Source organism: Barbus barbus (genome assembly GCF_936440315.1).
Source record: "Barbus barbus genome assembly, chromosome: 49".
Classification (NCBI taxonomy): Eukaryota; Metazoa; Chordata; class Actinopteri; order Cypriniformes; family Cyprinidae; genus Barbus; species Barbus barbus.
The window spans coordinates 9,142,528-9,163,803 of NC_136727.1; the positions used below are offsets into that span (position 1 = coordinate 9,142,528).

At 36.4% G+C, this 21,276-nt stretch overlaps 1 protein-coding gene across 1 annotated transcript; it reads left to right on the top strand.

Annotated features, from left to right (window-relative positions):
• Positions 1-38: 38 nt before the first annotated feature.
• On the top strand, positions 39-19,938 carry LOC306867138 (roquin-1-like). The gene is made up of 20 exons (XM_079412684.1): positions 39-144; positions 3,713-4,146; positions 7,347-7,467; positions 7,835-8,074; positions 8,158-8,333; positions 8,921-9,121; positions 9,444-9,576; positions 9,669-9,787; positions 10,525-10,637; positions 10,715-11,002; positions 12,178-12,380; positions 12,476-12,801; positions 12,888-13,049; positions 14,101-14,247; positions 14,711-14,915; positions 15,001-15,085; positions 15,188-15,290; positions 17,721-17,852; positions 18,100-18,191; positions 18,374-19,938. Exons 2-20 carry the CDS (start codon positions 3,916-3,918, stop codon positions 18,528-18,530), a joined length of 3,234 nt encoding a protein of 1,077 aa, XP_079268810.1. The 5' UTR covers positions 39-144; positions 3,713-3,915; the 3' UTR covers positions 18,531-19,938.
• Positions 19,939-21,276: the final 1,338 nt, after the last annotated feature.

Here is a 21,276-nt window from a genome sequence, read left to right on the forward strand (position 1 = left end):
TGATCTTGATGATCTCCGGTTGCGCAATCCTGGACTTCTCTCACTAGAGCTCTGAGACTCAGGCAGTCAGTCCAAAGAAACTCTCGTTACAGCAGCAGGCGAAATTCGCCCTTCTTCTGTGAAGATTGAGCTGAACCAAATATTGTGAGTGCATGTTGTACTGCTTATATTATGTGGGTCTATTGTGCTTTTAGGTTTCGTTTATTTTATATATATTTTTGTGTATACCGTATATAAAGGCTAAAACAATGCGTAGACTAGATTGAATCACCTTTAAAACGCCTAAATTGACATTTCTGCATTAAGTATTGTTAAGAATGTGCGTAACTCGAACTAAACGCCTAAAACTATTACAAATGAGCATTGTAAGCGTTACCTAAGATGCATCAACCGGTGTAGCATAGATGCTAACGAGCACATTATTCTGCCAGAATACATTTTATTATCGGTTAGTGTTACGTATGTATGGTTTTAAAGTGTTTCAATTAGCAACATATTACTATAAACACCAAGGGATTCGCGATACAAGCGTTTTAACGTAGTAAATGACGTTTAGCCGAAGGCTACAAGCTTTGTTTTGTTAGCACACCGGCTAGCTGTTTAATATTCAAATATCAAATCGGTTGATACGGTCCAAAGGCACATTTATATTAGCTTAAATTGCATAGGGTGTTATAATGTTTATATGTAGAAAACATCCAGCGGTGCTAGGTAAAGATTAGTAATGTTTTTAATTGTTTTTATCTAGAAATGGTTATTAGTTAACCTGCTAGCTGACTAGCATTACAGTTTGACAATCTGAGCTTTTAAACAAGTAATGTTTCTTCTTCATCGTGTGGCATTTGCCTAGGTAAATAAGTATAAAATATCTAAATATTTATAGTTTAAAGCGAGTGTTTTATTATATTACAGCTACATCGAGCTCGAGTCAAAGGGCTTTGTCTCTTTCTTTCCTGTTCTGATGGGCTTGATGTTATGCAAACATTTTACACACAAATCCGATTTTCTCAAGAAATCTTTGACACAAAGTTTCATGGGGATTCAATTGATAACTGTGCATTTGATTGGCTTTATTTGGCTTCTAAATGCGACAGGAATGTGATGCACACGTGCTTATTGTCTTTTCTTGGCCCAGATTAAATAGGTTGTGGTTTATATATTGTTAGATCACGTTGAGTTGTGTAATTAAACGGTATATAATTAAGTGACGCTTAAAATCTCTGTTAACCTGCTTTAGGGGGTTTCCAATAGGCAATAGGCAAGAGATAAGTCTCAGCATGCTTTGAACTGTGGTAATTTTTTTCCATGACTGTGCACTGGCATCTGAAAATATTCCTCTTTTTGAATCACAAAAGTGAATGTCAGGCATGTAAATGACCTTTATGATACACATTAAATACAACTGCCTTTAAATTAGTCACATGTAGTTGACAAACAGGTCTCCAAGTCATGATTACACTGCATTAATTCTTTGTATGGAGATGCTTGGAAATACACAATGATATATTATACTTCCTGGTGTATATAATTCATTAAAAAATTTTGTATTTAATATAATTAATATTTTAAAATGTTTTATTTAAAATCTATATTTTCTAGTTTAAAATATTTTATATTACCAGTACATATACATTTTAACTGTTTAAAAAACACATATATATATATAGAGAGAGAGAGAGAGTTCTATATATGTAGTTATCCCACACCACAGAGCTTGTCCTTTTGTCGAACACCCACTAACCTTAATTATAGTTACTGAGAAATCCTGGTACTAATGAAACAATTTATGACATAGAAAGAAAACGTGGGTGTAAAACGGTGCTTTTGATGGCTGCCACAAGAGGAAGTACCTTAGTTGCACGGGTAGCTGCTGAAGATAACAGCATGTATTTGAATGTCACGTGTATGCACTCGTTAGGTAAGGCAATGCGTGCTTACATATATAAATATATATTTATGTTATGTATAATGAATTTTTTAAAATTGTTAAAATAGGTATTTATATTATTCTATAAAAAATATATTTTTAGCAATTTTTTTTTAGGGTACAATTCTCACACTTTCATAGGACTTGCGCAGAAATCCTTGCGTTCTAGCATTCTTGATGGGGCGACTAGGTGGAAATCAGAATAGTTTTCAGTGTTGATTTTAAGACGCATTCAGAAAGGATACACACATTCAATTTCGTGACTAGTATCCTATGATTTTATTTTCGGCTTCCTTTTATCACCAAAGCATGAGTGTGCAACTCCCGTGCATGTGATGGAAACTGTGCTCTTTATTATGGCTCATGTTTCTGTTCCCTATAGCCAGGTCAGAATTCCTGCCTTCCTGATCCTGAAAACACGTTGATTTTGTTTGTCAGATGAGTCAGATCTCAGGACTCGTAACCTGATTTGAGTTTAAATGCTTTCTTGTTATGTCTCCCGCTGGAGTGGTCGAAGGAATTGCACTTTAGTCGTGATTAGTCATTTGAAATCCCCTCGGTTTTGTGTTGTGGAGGTGTTTTGGTTATATAATGGCTATTTTGGGCAGCTTTAGGGTACGGTACGCAGACTAGGCTGTAATAAATGATGAGTCAGGTTATTGCTGCTCTTCTGGACTTCCCGGCCAGGACTGAATGTTTCATAAAGCTCTTGTTGTCAGACTGAAGCCAAAAGGTTTAATGTTAGCCAAAAAAAAAAGAAATCCTGCTTGGTTGGTATCTTTGATAACCAAAATAAGCCTGCTGTACTCGGGTCAGTGATAAGAATGTCTGAGATGACGAAAATGGAAAAAAAAAGAATGAGTCATGTGTTTTTATTCACTGGTGTTTGTTCATGTGGTTTTTATTTTTCAACAAAAGATTTGTTTAAAGAAAATCAAACTGCAAATGTAGCCAAGGAAAATTTTTATTGCATCTTGATTATTATTTTTAGGAAATGAAAAGTTTTCAAACTTATTTTTCAAGTATTAAGTTATATATATATATATATATATATGTCAAAGTCTCTTGGGATTTGATTAAAAATTAAACAACATCATTACAGAAGCTGTGTGTTACAGTTGTTGGGCTTTATTTATGAAATGAGTGGAACGAATTTAAATGTTTGTATTAATAAATGTAATTTTTATTATGCCATTTTTGTTTCATTACATCAATTTATATAAAAAGATTGTAAATTCTAAATTGTATTTTTATTAGGCTATTTTGTAGTTTGGCCTTTTTATATATATTTTTTTCTTTCATTGTGTTTAGCTTTTTCTGGGTTTCTCATTTTATTTTATGGAGTTTTTATTTATTGTGTATTTTTCTGCTTCTAATATGTTAACGAGAGTTTAAATAGCAGCATTTCCATGTTTAATGAAAGGCAGTTTATCAAATTTGAAACCTTTTTGGTTATTCTGTATGAAAAAAAACTCAAATCAATTTGTTTTTTATTTTAGTAAGTTTAAGTCATACTATATGTTGTTAACAAAACATTATGAACATAATTATTAAACATTAGTTAAAAAAATAGCTGAGAACAACATTTTTGTTCTGTTTTATAAATGAAGCTCAATTTAGCTTCAGTATTAGAAATGCTGTAAAGTAATAGGCCAAGACGACATAATTAAAAAGTGTTACTTAATTGATCTGAGGCTGAATGTGATCATTTGGCATGTTGGGATTTAGCATAAAAATCTTGACGTGACACGTGAGTGATAACTTTTTTTTTTTTTTGTCTTTCAGGTTATGTTTTTCACACTATGTGCTGAACGCCCACAATGTCAGGAAATATTTAAGAACCGTGATCTTTGGAAGAGCTTTATCGGTTCCAGTGGAACCTTTAGGACTTACGGTCATATCGTTTTACGCACAACGCACATAGACACAAATGCAGCAATAAGAGAAGATCTTGGGGACCGGTGCATCACAGACCGCGCTTCGCTACAATGCCCGTGCAAGCCCCGCAATGGACCGAGTTTCTGTTGTGTCCCATCTGCACGCAAACCTTCGAGGAGAGCCACCGCAAGCCCATCAGCCTGGGCTGCGGCCACACTGTGTGCAAAATGTGCCTGAACAAACTGCACCGCAAGGCCTGCCCGTTCGACCAGACCACCATCAGCACGGACATCGAGCAGCTGCCCGTCAACACTGCGCTGTTGCAGCTCGTCAGCGGACAGGTGAGTCTAAATGTGTGGTTACATTTGCAAAATTTTGCAGCAAATTAGGTCTGTTGTCAATGGAGTAGCTAGATGTATGAAGATTAGTCACTAACCAATATATATTATATTTTATAATATATTCCAATATATGAGTACATAAAAACATGAACAACATCTTCAAAACTGCTCTGAGAGTCATTTCGTGAGCATTTTACCCTTTGATTTGAGTAAAACTATCGTCACACAGAAATGTAAAGGTATTTATGGCAACCCGTCAAAATAAAGGTTTGGTTTAACTTGAAGACATTGAGCCAGAAATACATTACTATTGTTCAGTAGAATGTACATACTACTACAAAAATTAAAACTTTATTTTTGAGGATTAATCACGCAACATTTCTTCATAATTTTAATGTTTATAGTAAATCCCCTTTGTTTGCTAGAAATAGTTTAATTTTCAATAATTAAAAGATAAATTAAATGAATGTTTTATGCCTTCGTTTGATGACCAGAAAAATGTCTGAGAAGAAAAATTCATAAAGCTATTTTAAGAAAAAAATTGAATAAATGAAGTTGTTTTTATGCATTCAAATGATTAGACAATCTAAAACACAGAATTTGGTAAAAATAAAACATATGGCGAGAAAAAACAAAACATTTCATAGGGCCCTAAGCATGTCGTTTTTGTTAAACATTTAATAAATGAATGTGAATTTGTGTAGGTTTTATGATTTTAATTAATTAGACATGCTTTGTGATTAATAAAAATGTATTTAACCATTAAAAAGGGGTCCAGAAAAATTCAAACAGAAAAAAAATTCAAACAGAATTTGGGAAAAAATTAAATGGATTTCATAGGGCCCTATATTCCCTTTAGTTATTTTCACACAAAATTATGCCCGTTAAAATATATTGCTCCATAGCAGCAGCTCAGTAATGTAGTCTCAAGACGTTTTCCTGTAATAATGCAACGAACCACTCGTTACACACAAATTTTGTAACCAGGATGAGCATATTATTGACAGCTACGAGAATACTTTTTGCACGCAAAGAAAACAAAAATAACGGCTTTATTCAACAATTTGTTGTCTTCCGTGTCAGTCTTCGATGCACTGTCACGACAGTATCGTGTGGTGCTGCTGATGCAGGAGCCAAGGTTCTGACGTAGAACCTGGATACGCCGTGCCTTGTTTGCAAGCAGAGGAATGCACATGAACACACGTCAAAGACTGATACGGAAGAGAAGAAATTGTTGAAGGAAGTCGTTAGTTTTTGTTTGTTTGCGCACAATGAAGGGGTTTGGAATGACATGAGGGTGAATAAATAATGACAGTATTTTAATTTTTGTATGAACTATCCCTTTAAAGTGCCCCTATTATGGGTAATATTTTGGTTTTGGGAGTCCCCAACAACAGGTTGACATGCATGCAAGGTCAAAAAAACTTAAATTTTCTTATATTATGCCTTTATTTTTACCTTATTTGCTCAACAACTCCCAAACGATTCGTTTAACAATTAATTTTTCCAAACCCCTCCTTTGCGCGGTGATTGGTCTCATTTCCATTTCATGTCTGGAATGCCTGATAAAGCAGCGTTTGTGAGCTCAGTGCTGCTTTGTGTACATCGTTACTGGGGAAACCGCTAATTTTACGCTCCATTTGAAGCACCTAGTGGCAAAGAATGAATTGGCATTTTCATTCAGACCAATGTGAAAAGAAAAAAAAAAACAAGTGGGCGGGCAATATGCTAATGTTTCACATTGACTTCATGGCTTGGGATTCGTTTTGAAAATGACTCGTTTCAATGATTCAGAGTCTACTCTTTCTTTTGAGAGACAATAACTTTATACATGGTGCACATTCAGATTTAAAACTTTGCAGGATGTGTTCATTCACTTAGAGCTGTGTTACACATTGCATGAAAGGTCATTTTCAAAAATCCATGATTGGGGCACTTTAATGCTCTTTTAGTTGTAAAATAGTTTTCGTTAACAATAACGAAAATGGATCTGCTTGTTGCATAAATTAGTCTCAATTTAGGTATGGTAACAAAAATGCATTTTGTATATTTTTCGGAATAGGCCGAGACACAATTAACAAGCGCTTCATAATTGATGTAGTGCTGAATGATAAAATTAGTTTTTGTCTTAAAGGTACAGTCACATTTGCAAAAATATTCCAAAAAAGTTAATTATCAGTAGCGCAGCGATGAATGAAACGCAGCTCACACAGATGTAACTTTTAAACCAAGCAGCCTTCTTTTGATTAGTTCTGTGCAGAATCTCGCGTGAAACTCACAAACTTTTGGAATTACTGGATTTCTCCAACATTAAACGTGAGCACATCTTAAAGCACCGCTACATGACGGCCCTGTGCACATTGGTTCATTCTGTCCCAAACAAGTTTATTTTTATTGACTTTGTTTGTGGCCCCCACCCTAGCCTCAATCTGAGTGAGGATGAGGAAGTAAAACTACAGTGGTTCCTTGTCACTCAAACAATGCACTTTTTTTTTTCCTTTTCAAATGACCTTGATAACAATCGAAACGTGAGGCAAACAGCTAAAAAGCCCAGACCGCAGCGATTGTGCAGACAGTACAGCAGTTGTACTTTAGGTGGAGCGTGTTTATTATTATACTGCATCCACTTGTTTCTGAATCAATGTGTCAAGTACAGCATGGAGAGGTGGAGCTCAGAGCGTCAGGTTTCTGAAGATCAGCTTGCGATCGTTCTGGTCTGGTTGGATTTCAGGCCTGATTTAACATACAGAAGCGTGTGATTGCAAGACAGGAGGTTGTAAAACACACTGCTTCCTCACTCACACAGCCAATAGAGAACCAAGAAGTTGAATTAACATCTGTCAGTCATTCCCAGCGTTGTCTGTAAAAAAAATACTTCTTTATTCTGTACACGTAGTTATAGGTATGACTGTCGCAACTATTACATAATCGTCTAGTTACGATTATTTCAGATCATTGGGTACTGCATTTAAATATGGGAATTAAACAAATACAAAAATGCCATGGCAGCTCAAACGACAGGACCCTTTTATAATAAATTACATGTTATGAGAATCTGTGGGTGTGAACATGTTCTACACGCAGAGGAATGCTGCCAACCCCATCACATGATGGCCTGTTATGTGAAGAATGCCATCAAAGCCCTGTAGATGAACTATCTTTGGTATGGTAACAGACAAATGTTGTGTTTTCTCCTGCAGGTACCCAAACCTCCCCCCCTCACCTTACTGACAGCTGTAGAGGACATCAGGCACTATGAGGAGTCTCGCACATGTGTGGAGGACCTGGCCCTCTATCTCAAACCCCTGAGCAACACCAGAGGTCCCTGGCATTTTACATCACCCTTTTTATTCATTTATTCACAATAAGTTAGCATATGTTTTTGTTAAACTGAATTATCATAAACTTCAACAAATGGACTGCGGTTAAAAGTAAAAGGAACAAAAAAAACTCAATATTTAAAAAATATATTTTGTTTTTAATATTTTAAAATGTATCTTTATTTGTTTTATAATGTTATTTAATTTATTCATTTATTTATTTATTTTCTCTTGTGTAGATACCCAACAGTTCAACCTTGTTTATTGTCTTTAGCATATGCGCTATTGTTTTTAAGTCCCCATCCTTCGTGATAATCCATGAGAAGGCTCAGTTAACGTTTGTGTTTTGTTGGTGCTGGTCCGCACAGGTGCAGGGCTGAATGGCGCCGCTCAGAGCGTTCTCAGCAGACCCATGCAGAGGAAGCTGGTGACTCTGGTTCACTGCCAGCTGGTGGAGGAGGAGGGCCGCATCCGGGCCATGCGTGCAGCCCGGTCTCTGGGTGAACGCACCGTCACTGAGCTCATTCTCCAGCACCAGAACCCCCAGCAACTCTCCTCCAACCTGTGGGCCGCCGTCAGAGCCAGAGGCTGCCAGTTTCTCGGCCCTGGTAAGACTTTACCACCATAACATTATAGCAGGCTGATAAAAATCTTTTGTGGGCACTAACAAAAATTGGTTTTCGCCCTACAGCTATGCAGGAAGAAGCACTGAAGCTGGTCCTGCTCGCTCTGGAAGATGGTTCGGCCCTCTCACGGAAGGTTCTGGTCCTGTTTGTGGTCCAGAGACTCGAACCACGTTTTCCTCAGGCCTCAAAAACAAGCATAGGACATGTGGTGCAGCTCCTCTACAGGGCCTCCTGCTTTAAGGTGCCTTTACCGTTCCTCTTTTCCTTCACAGTATTAATGCTTCTCATTGTTACAGATTTATTAAATATATATATATATATATATACACACGCGCGCACTGCTGTTCAAAAGTTTGCAATCAATAAGATTTTTAATGTTTAATATTGCAAAATAACCATTTCTAATACTGGTTTCCTATTTTAATATACTTAAAAGTATAATTTATTTCTGTATCAAAAATTTGTATTGAAGTAAAATGCTTTTCTTGTGTAGTATTTTTATTGTAACCTCAATATTACATGTAAAAAGAATTATATAATAAAAATATATAATCATATAAAATAAAATTGATATAATATATCATTTTTACAATTTAATTTAATTTAATTAAATTACAGTAAAAAAATAACATAAAATTTAATGTCAGCTAATTTAAAAATATAAAAAAACATTAAACATTTAAAACAATCTTTTTTTAGATTTCATTTTTTTAAATGTATATAAACTATTAGTAATAGATGTGTAAAAAAAAAAAAGTTTTTAAATGTGTACATTTCATTTGTATTTCAATATTTGCATTTAAATATCAAATTTTGTTTTAATCTAAGGTGACTAAACGTGATGAAGATTCCTCCTTGATGCAGCTGAAGGAGGAGTTTCGCACGTACGAGGCTCTTCGGAGGGAACACGACTCTCAGATCGTTCAGATCGCGATGGAGGGCGGACTGCGTATCGCTCCTGACCAGTGGTCATCTCTACTGTACGGCGACCAGTCGCACAAATCCCACATGCAGTCCATCATTGACAAGGTATGATGAGGACGTGTATTATGAGAAATAAAAATGGCTTTTTGTTTATAAATTGTGGTTCAAAGTCCCTAGGTATTTACACCTTAAATGTTCCAAACACATCCTGTTCAGGGTATTATTTTAAGATTTCACCAGGTGGAGCTGTAGTTTTTTTGGTTTTAAGACGGGTCTGCAAAAAAAAAATTGTATGTCCAAGTGTAACATGTTTAAATTCTCCAGTAACACCCCTCCCAGTGTAGAGAACGCATTTAGGGTGTAGTGAACATCACATCGATTTTGTGTGCTGGTATGTGAAGTATGTGTTTGTGGCTCTGTGTTTCAGCTGCAGACACCAGCATCCTTTGCTCAGAGTGTGCAGGAACTCACCATCGCCCTTCAGAGAACCGGAGATCCAGCCAATCTCAACCGCCTTAGACCCCATCTGGAGCTGCTGGCCGACATTGACCCCAGCCCAGGTCTCTCAGCCTGCTCCACTCACACAATTGGCAGTACTTCCATTCATAAAAACATATGTCTGATTTTTTTTGCCTGGTTTTTGCACTAACAGATGCCCCTGCGCCCACATGGGAGCAGCTAGCCAAAGGGCTGGAAGCGGTGCGGACCGTCGTTCACGGCCTGGTGGATTTCATCCAGAACCACAGCAAAAAAGGAGGGGATCAGCAGCAGGTCAGTAACCAGATTGCAGACATAAAACATACATATTTAAAATATTTAATAATTTTAAATTTATTTTATTTGTTTAGTTAGTTAGTTAGTAGCAGCAGCCCTTCTTTTATTCATGTATTTTATTTTAACAATTTAATTTGATTTATTATTCAGTAATTTCTTTTGTTTTTTTGCGATAATGACTAATTTATATGTGTTATGTGTTAGTGTTATTTATATGCTATTGTAGTATTTATTATTATTTTAAAATTAGCTTTTATATTTCCATTTTTAATTTTGGTTTACATTTCAGAAACTTTCTGTTTTTGTTTTTTTTTTATATTTATAATTTGCTTACTTTTTTTAGCATTAATTTATGAAATTAAGTGCAACAGGTCGGTAACCAGATCACAAACTTTTCAATATTCATATTTATTAATAATATAATAATTGATCAAAATGCTAAAATGATTCAAATATAATTAGTAAACAAAATAGCTTTATGATTTTTGGCCAGGTTTTAGAAAGTATTAATTTATTTATTTGTGTATCTATCTATTTACTTACTAATTATCTATACATCAGGTATGTTTATATACTATTACAGTGTTTTTTATTGTTTTAATGGTTTTATGTGCTTTTCTCTTTTTTAAGGTTTTTTTTTTTTAGCTCTATTTTTAGTTTAGTTTATTTTTAAAGGATGTCATTCAAGTAACTTGCACAGAAATGAGTAAGCATATTTCACTTCCTGCCCACAGCCACCTCAGCACAGCAAATACAAGACCTATATGTGTCGGGACATGAAACAAAAAGGCGGCTGTCCTCGCGGAGCAAGTTGCACCTTCGCTCACTCTCAGGATGAGCTTGAAAAGTAATCAGCACTTTAAGAACGTTAAATAAAGCGTAATAAGCATTAGCGTCAGCTTCACCATTCTTCTCTAACGATAGGTACCGTAAGATGAATAAACGTTTGGGAATGAGGCGACAGCTCAGTCAGTCCCTGACCCAGCTGAATGAGATGGACCTCGGCGCCGGGCTGTTGCCTGACGAGGGGCTGTCAATGGAGGGACTCCCACGCAAACACTCCTCCATCACTAACGTCATCCTAGCTACAGGACCTGATTCCACCTTGGCCCACCTGGTTTCCAGAGGCTCGGACCCGTCATATGACCCAACACACAAACCAGGGAAGATGGACTCTGGGAGCCTCAGTGCACCTGGTTCACCTCCAGACTCGTGAGTTTGTATGTTTATTAGCGATGGGAAATAAATCATATATTAGCACGGGGGATGTCAAACTTTTTTACACCACATATTGCCAGTGAGATTATCCCCTTTCTAAGGATCCCTTTCGTAAAGTATCATGTAAATTTTCATGTATTAAGAACTAGATTTAAAATAAAAGTATTATAAATATTAATAGTAATATTTTATTTAGTGACTCTTAATATCTTTAAATAATGAATAGAACAAAATAAATCAAAATTGTCATGATTTTCAACCAGTGTTTAGAAAGAATGAAATGGCTTTTATTATTTTTATAACATATATTATATTATTATTATAACAGTTAGGTTTGTCGCACAGAAGCACACGGGAGCGTTTGAAAGGCGCGTCTATCAGCGGATCCATCTATGACCATATATACATCTATTGTCTGATTTTTAAAATTCGGTACTTTTTGACAACCCTAATAACAGGATTAGTAGCAGCTGCACTTTATTTTATTGTTTTTCACTTTTATAAATTTTGTGATACTGACTATTTGTCTGTACATCTGTGTTATTATTTATGTACTATTATAGTATTTATTCATATGTTTTATTTGCTTTTTATTTTCAGGTTTCATTCTATTTTAGTTTAGGGTTTAGTAATTTTATGTGCTCTTGTCATTTTATTAGTATTTTTATATTCATATTTAGCTTTATTTTATTTAAGGTTTAGTATTTTTGTGATTATTTATTATTATTTTTTTTTTTATCATTTTAATTAGTTGTTTTATTGCTATTTCTATTTAGCTTTAATTTAGTTTTAGTACTTCAACTTATTTTCAGTTTGTTTTTCTCATATATACTTATATAATTTTCGTATGTCTTTTTCTTATTTTTCATATTCGCCATCCTTTCCTATCGAAATGCTTGCTACGGATGCGAAAATGCATTTTTTTTTTTTTTTTTATGACGGACGAAAATTTCGGAGGAAGTGTGTAAACGTGAATGACACAATGTGAGGTCGTATTTATTTTTCAACGTGCAACAATTTTGGCCTCAGTACAATGGCCTTTACTCCAACTGACTACCTGCCATATAAATCAATAAATGGACATTAAATGGTCATTTGAGTCAAAATTGTTTTAATTTTAATAAAGCAAGAGTGCAGAGTGATTGTGCACTTTATCTCTTGATATACAGATTGGAATCCATCCCAAAACCAGGGATGCTCATAAATTCCCACTCCAGGGTGGCGGGCGATGGCGCAGTCGGACAGAAGCACATGCCTGCGGTGCCTAGAGTTCCTCACATGTACTCACCACACCAGTCTGAACGGTATTACTCTGATACAAGAGGCCCTCTGCCGCCCTCCGCCCAATATGAATCTTCCCAGTACCCTGCAGGTACCAAAACTGTTGTTCTTTTGAATGAACACATTACGTTTTACACTTGTAGATCCATGCACTTTTAAAAATCTTAATTTTCCTAATTTCAACAGGTAATCCTTATCCTCACCACCATGTGCACCCACGCTACGCCCGTCACCCCGCTCCAGATCCAGGCATGCCACCATATCTGGACTCCTATTCCAGCTCCTACACCTCAGAGCGCCAGTGCGCCAACCCCAGCTCCCATTACGGATACCCTTCACACCATGATGCCCGTCGCCACCCAGCCTACGCCCATCCCCATACATTCCCCCCAAGGGAGGAACTGGTTCGAAGGAGTCCGGACGTTCCCCCGCCGCTACCACCCCAAAACGCTTCGTACCTGCCAGAACCAGACAACTATAACCACTCCAGTCAGATCAGGAATTACCCGAGGGTAAGATCCATTACCTGCAATATTTAAACTGTACTGCTCTCATTTAAAAGCTAAAGAAAACATAACCTCTGATAATGTGTCCCCAGAATGCCTACACACGACCTCAGCCCTCCCTAGACTACCTGCACCGCCGAAGACAGGAGATCATGGCCCAGCTGGAGGAGAGAAAGGTCGCTTCCCCATCACCCTTCAGCTCCTCACACTCGTACGATCCCAGCTACCCTCAGGACATGAGGGGGCAGAGCCATGTAAGCAGAAGAACATTTCACAGAAATAATAATAATACTAAACAAAATGTAGAAGGCCTGGGGCCTGTTTCATAAAACAAGTTTACCAAATAAGCCAGGTTTATTTCAGTTAGTTTGACTTATTGTCAGTTGATTTGGTTCAAAATAAGTCACACTAACTGAAATAAGTCTGGCTTATTTGTTAAACCTGTTTTATGGAACAGGCCCCAGAAAAGTATTGTAGAAAGTATTGCAATTTCTAAAAAACATAATAATAATAATAATGAAATGCTGTGTTTTAGTCAAATATTATAGTAATTTCTTACTTTATATTCATATTGATGTCGTATTGTAATTTTATTAAAAGACATAATTTCTAATTTTGTTTAATATAATTATTTGATTAGTAGTAAAATTATTATTATATATATATATATATATATATTTATTGTATTTGTAAAATTGTCTATTTTAAAGATTTATTTTTATTTATTTATTATTATTTATACAATATTGTAATTTTAAAAACGTAGTAATAATGAAATGCTCTGTTTTAGTAAAGTGTTGTAGTAATTTCTTCTTATTTTTGTATTCAATAATATTATATTCATATAGATATTGTAATTCTATAAAACATTTCTAATTTTGCTCAATATAATATAATTATTATTTTCTGAAATCTATTTTAAATCTTAAATAGATATAATTTTACTAAATTGTTTATTTATTGATATTATTGATTTTTTTTTTATTCATATTAATATTGTTTTGTAATTTTAAAAACAGCATTTTAAATATTTCTGATTTAGTTAAATATAATAATAATAATAATAATAATAATAATTATTATTATTATTGTTGTTGTTGTTTTAATGTATATTTATATTGATATATATAATCACAATATTTGGGGACAAATTGTGCAGTCCTACAGACTAGCACAGCAAATCTTGAGCTTTTTTATTGCATTTTAAATCACATTTTTATCAGAAAAAAATTTTTGCAATTAGATTTTTATTTTCCAAATGCAGCCATAGTAGGTAATTAGTTGCCATATCCATATTGTTCGCAGTACATGGAAGACAAAGCCCACATTTTTGGACACTTCCAGGAACCGGACTACACCAGCTCATATTCGCCTTGGTCATGTGACACCTTTGGTTCTTACATTGGCAGCAAGGATATAAAGTCCAAAGAGGGCATGAACGCCATGGACACTGTAAGTTTTGCATGTTTAGAGGTACATAAGGGATTCTCAAGCAGTTGTATTTTTTACCAACTAAAAAAAAAAAAATGGTCAAAGGCACACATTGAAGGAGAACTTGAGCTTAAAAATGTAAATTTGAAATATTTAAAGCTAAAAGGCTTCACATTGCAAGAGAATTTTGTCCCGTTTCTCCCACACATTCAGATTTGTGCTGTTTTCAGTGGATGTTCCGTTACAAAAGGTTATCAGTGTTTATTGTCTAGTTTGTCAATCATACTGTTGACAAACCAAAGGCCATATATATATCACAGATGACTAGCGAGTTTTGTTAATGGATCAGGCTTATTCCATGTTAATGCTTGGATAATATTCTTAAATATTAAATTATGAAGTTGGATGTATTTAAATAATAGCATGCTGAATAATTAGCATATTCAAATAGGATTCTTGAGCTAATTGTAACCATTTCTCGCAGCAAAATATAGACAAAGGCAAAAGTCTGAGAGCACACGGCTTGGAGCTTCAGCGCAGAGCGACAGATGTCAAAGACGACGACCCCATCATTCCCTTTGGCTCTCTGCCCACCGTGTCTCGTTTTGGAGCCATCTCGCGCACGCCTAAACCGGGCTACCCGCCAAACAGTCCCATGCCAAACTCAGCCAAGCACACCGCTTCAGCTGGTAAACTCCTGCTTTGTCTCAGCATTGCTAATGGCACAACATGATTATTTAAGTTTTTTTGAATGGTCTTTGTCTTCTCTTTAAGCTGACTACACCTATGCGAATCACAGTGGGTGGAGCGGTGACTCCTACCAGCCACACCGAACGTCTCAGGGGCACTTCAGCGAGCGGTATGTCGCCAGCCCCACCCTTTACAATAATCTCTTGGTTTCTGTTTAGTTTTATTCTAGAAATGTTCTAAATGAGTGAAATATTTTCCGCTTATCCCACAGATCCACTTTATCCCCTGCCGTGCAGGCGCGTGAGCAGCTGAGGATGGAGCTACAGCAGGTCGACCTCCAAATCAGCCAACAGACGCAGAGTCGCAGCCTGGAGGTGAGACTGTCTGCCCTGCTGGATGTGTCATTTTAAAGGCCTGTTCATACGATCCAACTAAATGACACCAAAGTATAAAATATTTACTATATAAAATATTCTCTTAAAAAAACTTTCAGTTTACGGTCATATCCTTATCTATAAATGTCACACATTCACGCGAGCATTTCCGTTTTTGCATAAAGGTCCGTCCTGACAGGCTGTGTTAAGTTTAAAATAGCGAATGTGCGAATATTTTATGAGAGTAGGAACTTTAAAGGGATAACAGCATGTAGGCCTAATTGTCTGACTATAAATATGTGACGCTCCAAAACCGGATAAAGAAATGACAGTAAGACGTGACTGATCAAAGTGAACATGTTTTTTGTTATTATGTGAATAAATACTAATTAGTTTGAATAAATACTAACTGTTTGTAATTTGCCCAATAAATGACTTAACATTTTTAGATTTAAACAATTTTTTGACAGATTCCTAAAATATTTTCACGCCCCGGCTCTTAATGCATGGTTTTTCCTTCTGGAGCATCAGAGAGCGTTTGAACTTTCTGTAATAGTTGCATATGAGTCCCTCAGTCGTCCTCGGTGTGAAAAGATGGACCTCAAAATCATACAGTCATTGTTGGAAAGGGTTCAAATACAAAAAAATGATGGAAAACCAAAGAATTTGTGGGACCTGAAGGATTTTTCTGAAGAACAGCAGGCAGTTTAACTGTTCAGGACAAACAAGGGACTCGTGAACAACTTTCAAAAAACAAACAAATCACAGCTGTGGATCATTCTGGTAACAACACAGTATTAAGAATTAAGCGTATGTAACTTTTGAACGGGGTCATTTTTATAAATTCAGCTATTTTATCTTGTGGACTACATGTAAACATCTTTTATGTGAAATATCTTATTCAGGTCAGTACTAAATAAACAATAACATGCATTATATTGTTCATTCAAATCAAGTCACCTTTATTTATATAGCGCTTTCAACAATACAGATTGTGTCAAAGCACTTAACCGTATCAAATTGGAGGATAGAGCGTCAGTAATGTATAATAATAAAATTAAACACTCAATTTTCAGTCAAGGCATTTCATTATTGAGTTCAGAGATGTCATTGTCTAGATCAGTTTAGTTTAAATAGTATCTGCTAAATCAAATTGACGATAATCACTAGAAATTAAGTGTCCCCAACTGAGCAAGTTAGAGGCGACAGCGGCAAGGAACCAAAACTCCCTCTGTGACAGAATGGAGGAAAAAAAAAACCTTGGGAGAAACCAGGCTCCGTCGGGGGGGCCAGTTCTCCTCTGGCCAGGAGATAATTGTTTATTTATTGTTTACTTATTATTTTAATTAAAATTTTAAACGTATAAATGTATTTATTTCTGTTTTATATTGTTGCGATTTCTAACAATTAATAGTATTATGTAGTTAGGTATTTTATTTTAGTTTTAGTTTTATTGCATTTAAGTCGAGGTCTTCACTGGGGATATGTCCCCGGGGCTCATCCAGGTGTCCCGGCCTCTGCCAACTATCAGGGAGACATCATCTCCTGGCACCGATCCACCATCTGATCCGGACACGGACTGAGAAACAGAATAAGAAAGAAACAGACAAATATTAGCGTAGATGCCATTCTTCTTACGATGTAACGAGTACATTGTGTGTTATGAGGAGTGTTCCCTGTTCCGGTTGATCTAATTAATGCAGCCTAACAATCCTTTAACGGATTTGAATAATAGAAGCGTATTAGTGTGTTATGTGTAAGCCAGGTTAAAGAAATGTGTCGTTAATCTAGATTTGAACTGACAGAGTGTATCTGCCTCCCAAACAGCGTTTGGTAGATTGTTCCAGAGTTTGGGCGCTAAATAGGAAAAGGATCTGCCGGCCGCAGTCGATTTTGATATTCTAGGTATTATCAAACGGCCAGCGTTTGAGAACGCAGCGGATGTGGAGGACTATAATATGATAAGAGCTCGCTCAGGTACTGAGGAGCTAAGTCATTCAGGGCTTTATAAGTAGTTAACAAGATTTTAAAATCTATACGATGTTTGAAAGGGAGCCAGTGCAGTGTTGACCGAACCGGGCTGATATGGTCATACTTCTTGTAGAAGACTTCTTGCGCGTGGACTCCTGTTGTAACTTTACCTGCCGGTGTCGCTGTTAGACAATGTTTAAATTACTGATTTATATTCTATTTAATATTATTTTTGAATATTGCCGGTTTTATGTACTATGATTATTTATTTATTTTTTCCATCCAATATCTTGGAGCGTTGCCTCCCTTGCCTCCTCCAAGGAAATGCTCCTGACATATATATTAGTAGCATTAGTATTGTTGTTCTATAAAAATTAAATAACGAATAAAGATTATAATTATAATATCTTTTGTTGTTGTTACTTTAATGATTCAGCTTTTCACTCTCTCTTTTGGCAGAACCCGAGCTCAGTCATGTCACAGCCGTCTCGAGTGGACTGGTCGTCTGGGAATTTGTCCAGTGAACAGCTGAGCCTCGAGCTGCACCAGGTGGAGAGAGATATCGTCATGAGGACAAAGGAGATGGCCATGGTAAGCGAGACTTGCAATTTATAGAGCTTCTATTAATTATTCATAATTAATATATTCTATTACCAGTGAATATTTCATGTGACTGTGCCCATTTCTTGAGCAGAAAATCCATTTTTAAGCAAGGTCATTTGTAAGAGTAGTGTTTTTTTGAACTGGTACTGTGGAGTGTAATTTCAGTAACTTTTATATCTCTGATGTTCACTCAGTGAAGTGTTAAGTCATGTGATTTACATTATTTTGCCTTCAGGAGAACCACGATGGCAAGTACAAGCGGGTCTCAGTCGAAAATGGACAAGACGAACACACTCTGCAACGAGATGAACATCCACTCACTCTTAGGTGAAATATAACCGTGAATCTCACTAAAATAATAAATCAAAAGAATATATATATATATTTTTTTTTCCAGTAACATTTCAGTTGTGTAAGTGCTATTTATGTATTTTTTTTTTTAAGTCAAGCTTTGTGCTTTCTTGTGTCCATGACAGTAGTTCTCATCGTCTTTCTCTCTTTAATTGTAGTGAGGGTTCAAACGGCTCCATCGGTTTGGTCCAGGACTGCGGTCTCGTCAACAGCAGCATGTCCTCGTTGACCAGCAAGACGTCATCTCGCAGTTTGTCCTCCGAACAGGTGGCCAGCAGCCCTGATTTGCCCAAGAACGGAGTCGTCCACTCCTAGCCGGCTCTTTCTACCTCAGATTCCGCTTCCGCAAACCACCACCCCTCTATTATGCCAGGTTAAACCCTCTAGAGCAGGATGCTCCATCATCGCTGTGTTCATTCGCTTAATCCTGAGCGCTTCGCTTCCTCCACTGACCCTCAAACACCCATCAGTCAAATATGGGTGGGATTCCCTGTGCATGTGCTTCAACAGACTTGCACAATCATGCCCTGATTTAGTTTCTTTTTACAGCAGTATCTGCTGTCGAGTATTTTCTTCCTGCTTTTTGTTCACCTCCTTCCTGAGACTAGCTTTTTTCATAGCCGTGTAAATCAGGGTGAATCTGAAAAATCCACAGTCTTAAGTGTTTGTCAGGCAACATATAAGATGATCTCAGTTATGTTGTTTAACTATCATTTAATCCACTATCTTGGGTTTCAAAATTGCATTTTTATCATTATGTGCTACGTTTTTGGTAGTTATGCTCTTCGTTGTGCTTGGTGTGGCGTTTACACTTCTGTGAGAGTTTACAGTGTTTAAATAGATTTTTTTACAATAACTGCAGGCTTGCTGCATATTCAACCAATTTTGACTGTTAAAACTATGTATCATGTTTCATACATTAGGCTTCATTTGGGCTTTTACAGTGTGATTGCTGCGATGCACATTATTGTCTGTTATAGAAATGCTCGTAAACCCCAATGTTCACTGATTTGACCTCAATTTTGCGCTCATGCCAACAAACCCAAAAGCCTTTTCCAGTCTTAATAGGGCCCTTGTATTGTTTTCAGCATATTACACTACACTGCCTGTGGGATTTCGATTGGACCGCCTGTAATCATCATTTTCTGTTGTAATGTCCTCAGAGATGCATTATTCGGCCTCCATATTTTGTGGACGTGAACAGAAATAACAATCCAGGTCATGCTGGTTTTTTTCATAGTGGGTATAGTTAAATTTTTCCATCCTGAGGATGGAAAGAAAGCCACTACGGTAATGCATAAAGATGCATTCTGTTGTAAGAGTGCGTATATACTACTCTTCACTTTGTCAGTGAAATTACAATCTTCTGATCAAGCCACGTCTTTGTTTTTTTTTTTGTATATGTGATGTTTTTCATCCTGAAAGATGTGGCGTATATTCAAAGCAAAAAGAAAAACTTTGATGCAGTTTTAGCTGCCTCAAGACTCCCCTTCCGTTTCGTCTTTGAAGTTTAAAGAACGTTGTTTTGATGGGCCGGTTCGATCGAATTCCTCTACAGGTTGGGTTCAAGCATATACATCACAGTCCTCCTCGACTTCATTCTAATACCTGATCGGGGGATTAACTGAGCTCCTATGCTTTGCTTTACTGTCTCATGTCTTGCAGGAGACTGTTTGGACTTGAAAAGCTTGGAATCCTTACCTTTTAAAGGAATGGTTCACCCAAAAATTAGAACAAAAACAGAACAGATTTTGAGAAATTTAACATTACATTACTTGCTCACCAATGGATCCTCTGCAGTGAATGGGTGCCGTCAGAATGAGTCCAAACAGCTGATAAAAACATCACAATAATCCACATGTAATCCACTCCAGTCCATTAATTAATGTCTTGTGAAGCGAAAAGCCTTTTTGTAATAAAAAAATCAAATTTTAAGATGTTTTTAACTTTCTTCAGTGAAAAAAAGTCATGTTGTTTGAACCAGAAGAGAAATATGAACAGAGCAAGCACCATTTATAATTGAAACCGATATGGATTTTGATGTGAGAGGACAACAGAGGATGGACTTTTTCACTGGAGGAAGCATTATAGATTATGGACTCATATTTTGGACCAAAGCAATGGTTTAATGTTGGAAAAAAATTTGGTGATGTGAAAAGCTGCTATTTTTGTAAGAAACGACATTCATTGATGGACTGGAGTCGTGTGGATTAATTGTGGATAATTGTGATGTTTTTATCAGCTGTTTGGACTCCCATCCTGACGGCACCCATTCACTGCAGAGGATCCATTGGTGAACAAGTAATGCTAAATATCTCCAAATCTGTTCAGATGAAAAACCACAAAGCATAAATGCTTCCATATTTCACTTTATTTGGAATTGGTTTTGTTTCCGACCCAACCACAAATTGAGTTTGTAGTTACATCAATCCCAGTGATCTTTAGAGTCCCACCACCAGCCAGTTCTGCCATGTTGTTGGGTATAAAGTAAAACTTTGTAGAATCTGCAGACATTTTTCTGTGCAGATTTTGGAAGAAAAACTGACAGCATTATCAAACTAGCCAAAATAAACAAGCAAATACGCAATATGAGGATAATTGTGTTGGCATATTCTGCACAGACCTTGGCAACTGTTCAATTTGCCTTAACGTTAAAGTCCACAACATTATATTTCCATCAGATAATCCACGATCAGTAATGCATTAGGTTTATCAAAACACTTGCACTGTAAATCTCAAACTTGCATCCTTCCATGTAGTTGCTTCCTTGGTGGTGAGATCTCATCACTTACAAAAGACTGTCAGCCTCAGTAATTTAGCTTTAAGTTAGAGGTTAGTTTTAGTTGTTTTTGTATTTCCTGCTAGCATATAATGGTCTCTTGAGACATCCTACCACAACCTTAAAAGCACCTATTTTGGTGTAACTTCTCTTAAGTTGGAGTTGATTTCTATTGTTTTTATTACTGTCGCTTTGGTCTGAGCTTTTGACATTTAAGCAGTCGTAAAGATTGGATATTGCAACTTAATTTAGGTAACCACTGTGAAGCACAGTGTAGACTTT

Bases quoted from the DNA above. Each gene is read 5' to 3' on its own strand.
- LOC306867138 (XM_079412684.1), top strand. From the start codon at position 3,916: ATGCCCGTGCAAGCCCCGCAATGGACCGAGTTTCTGTTGTGTCCCATC. The intron at 14,916-15,000 runs GTAAACTCCTGC...CTTCTCTTTAAG, and splicing joins CAAGCACACCGCTTCAGCTG to CTGACTACACCTATGCGAAT. The intron at 18,192-18,373 runs GTGAAATATAAC...CTTTAATTGTAG, and splicing joins GAACATCCACTCACTCTTAG to TGAGGGTTCAAACGGCTCCA.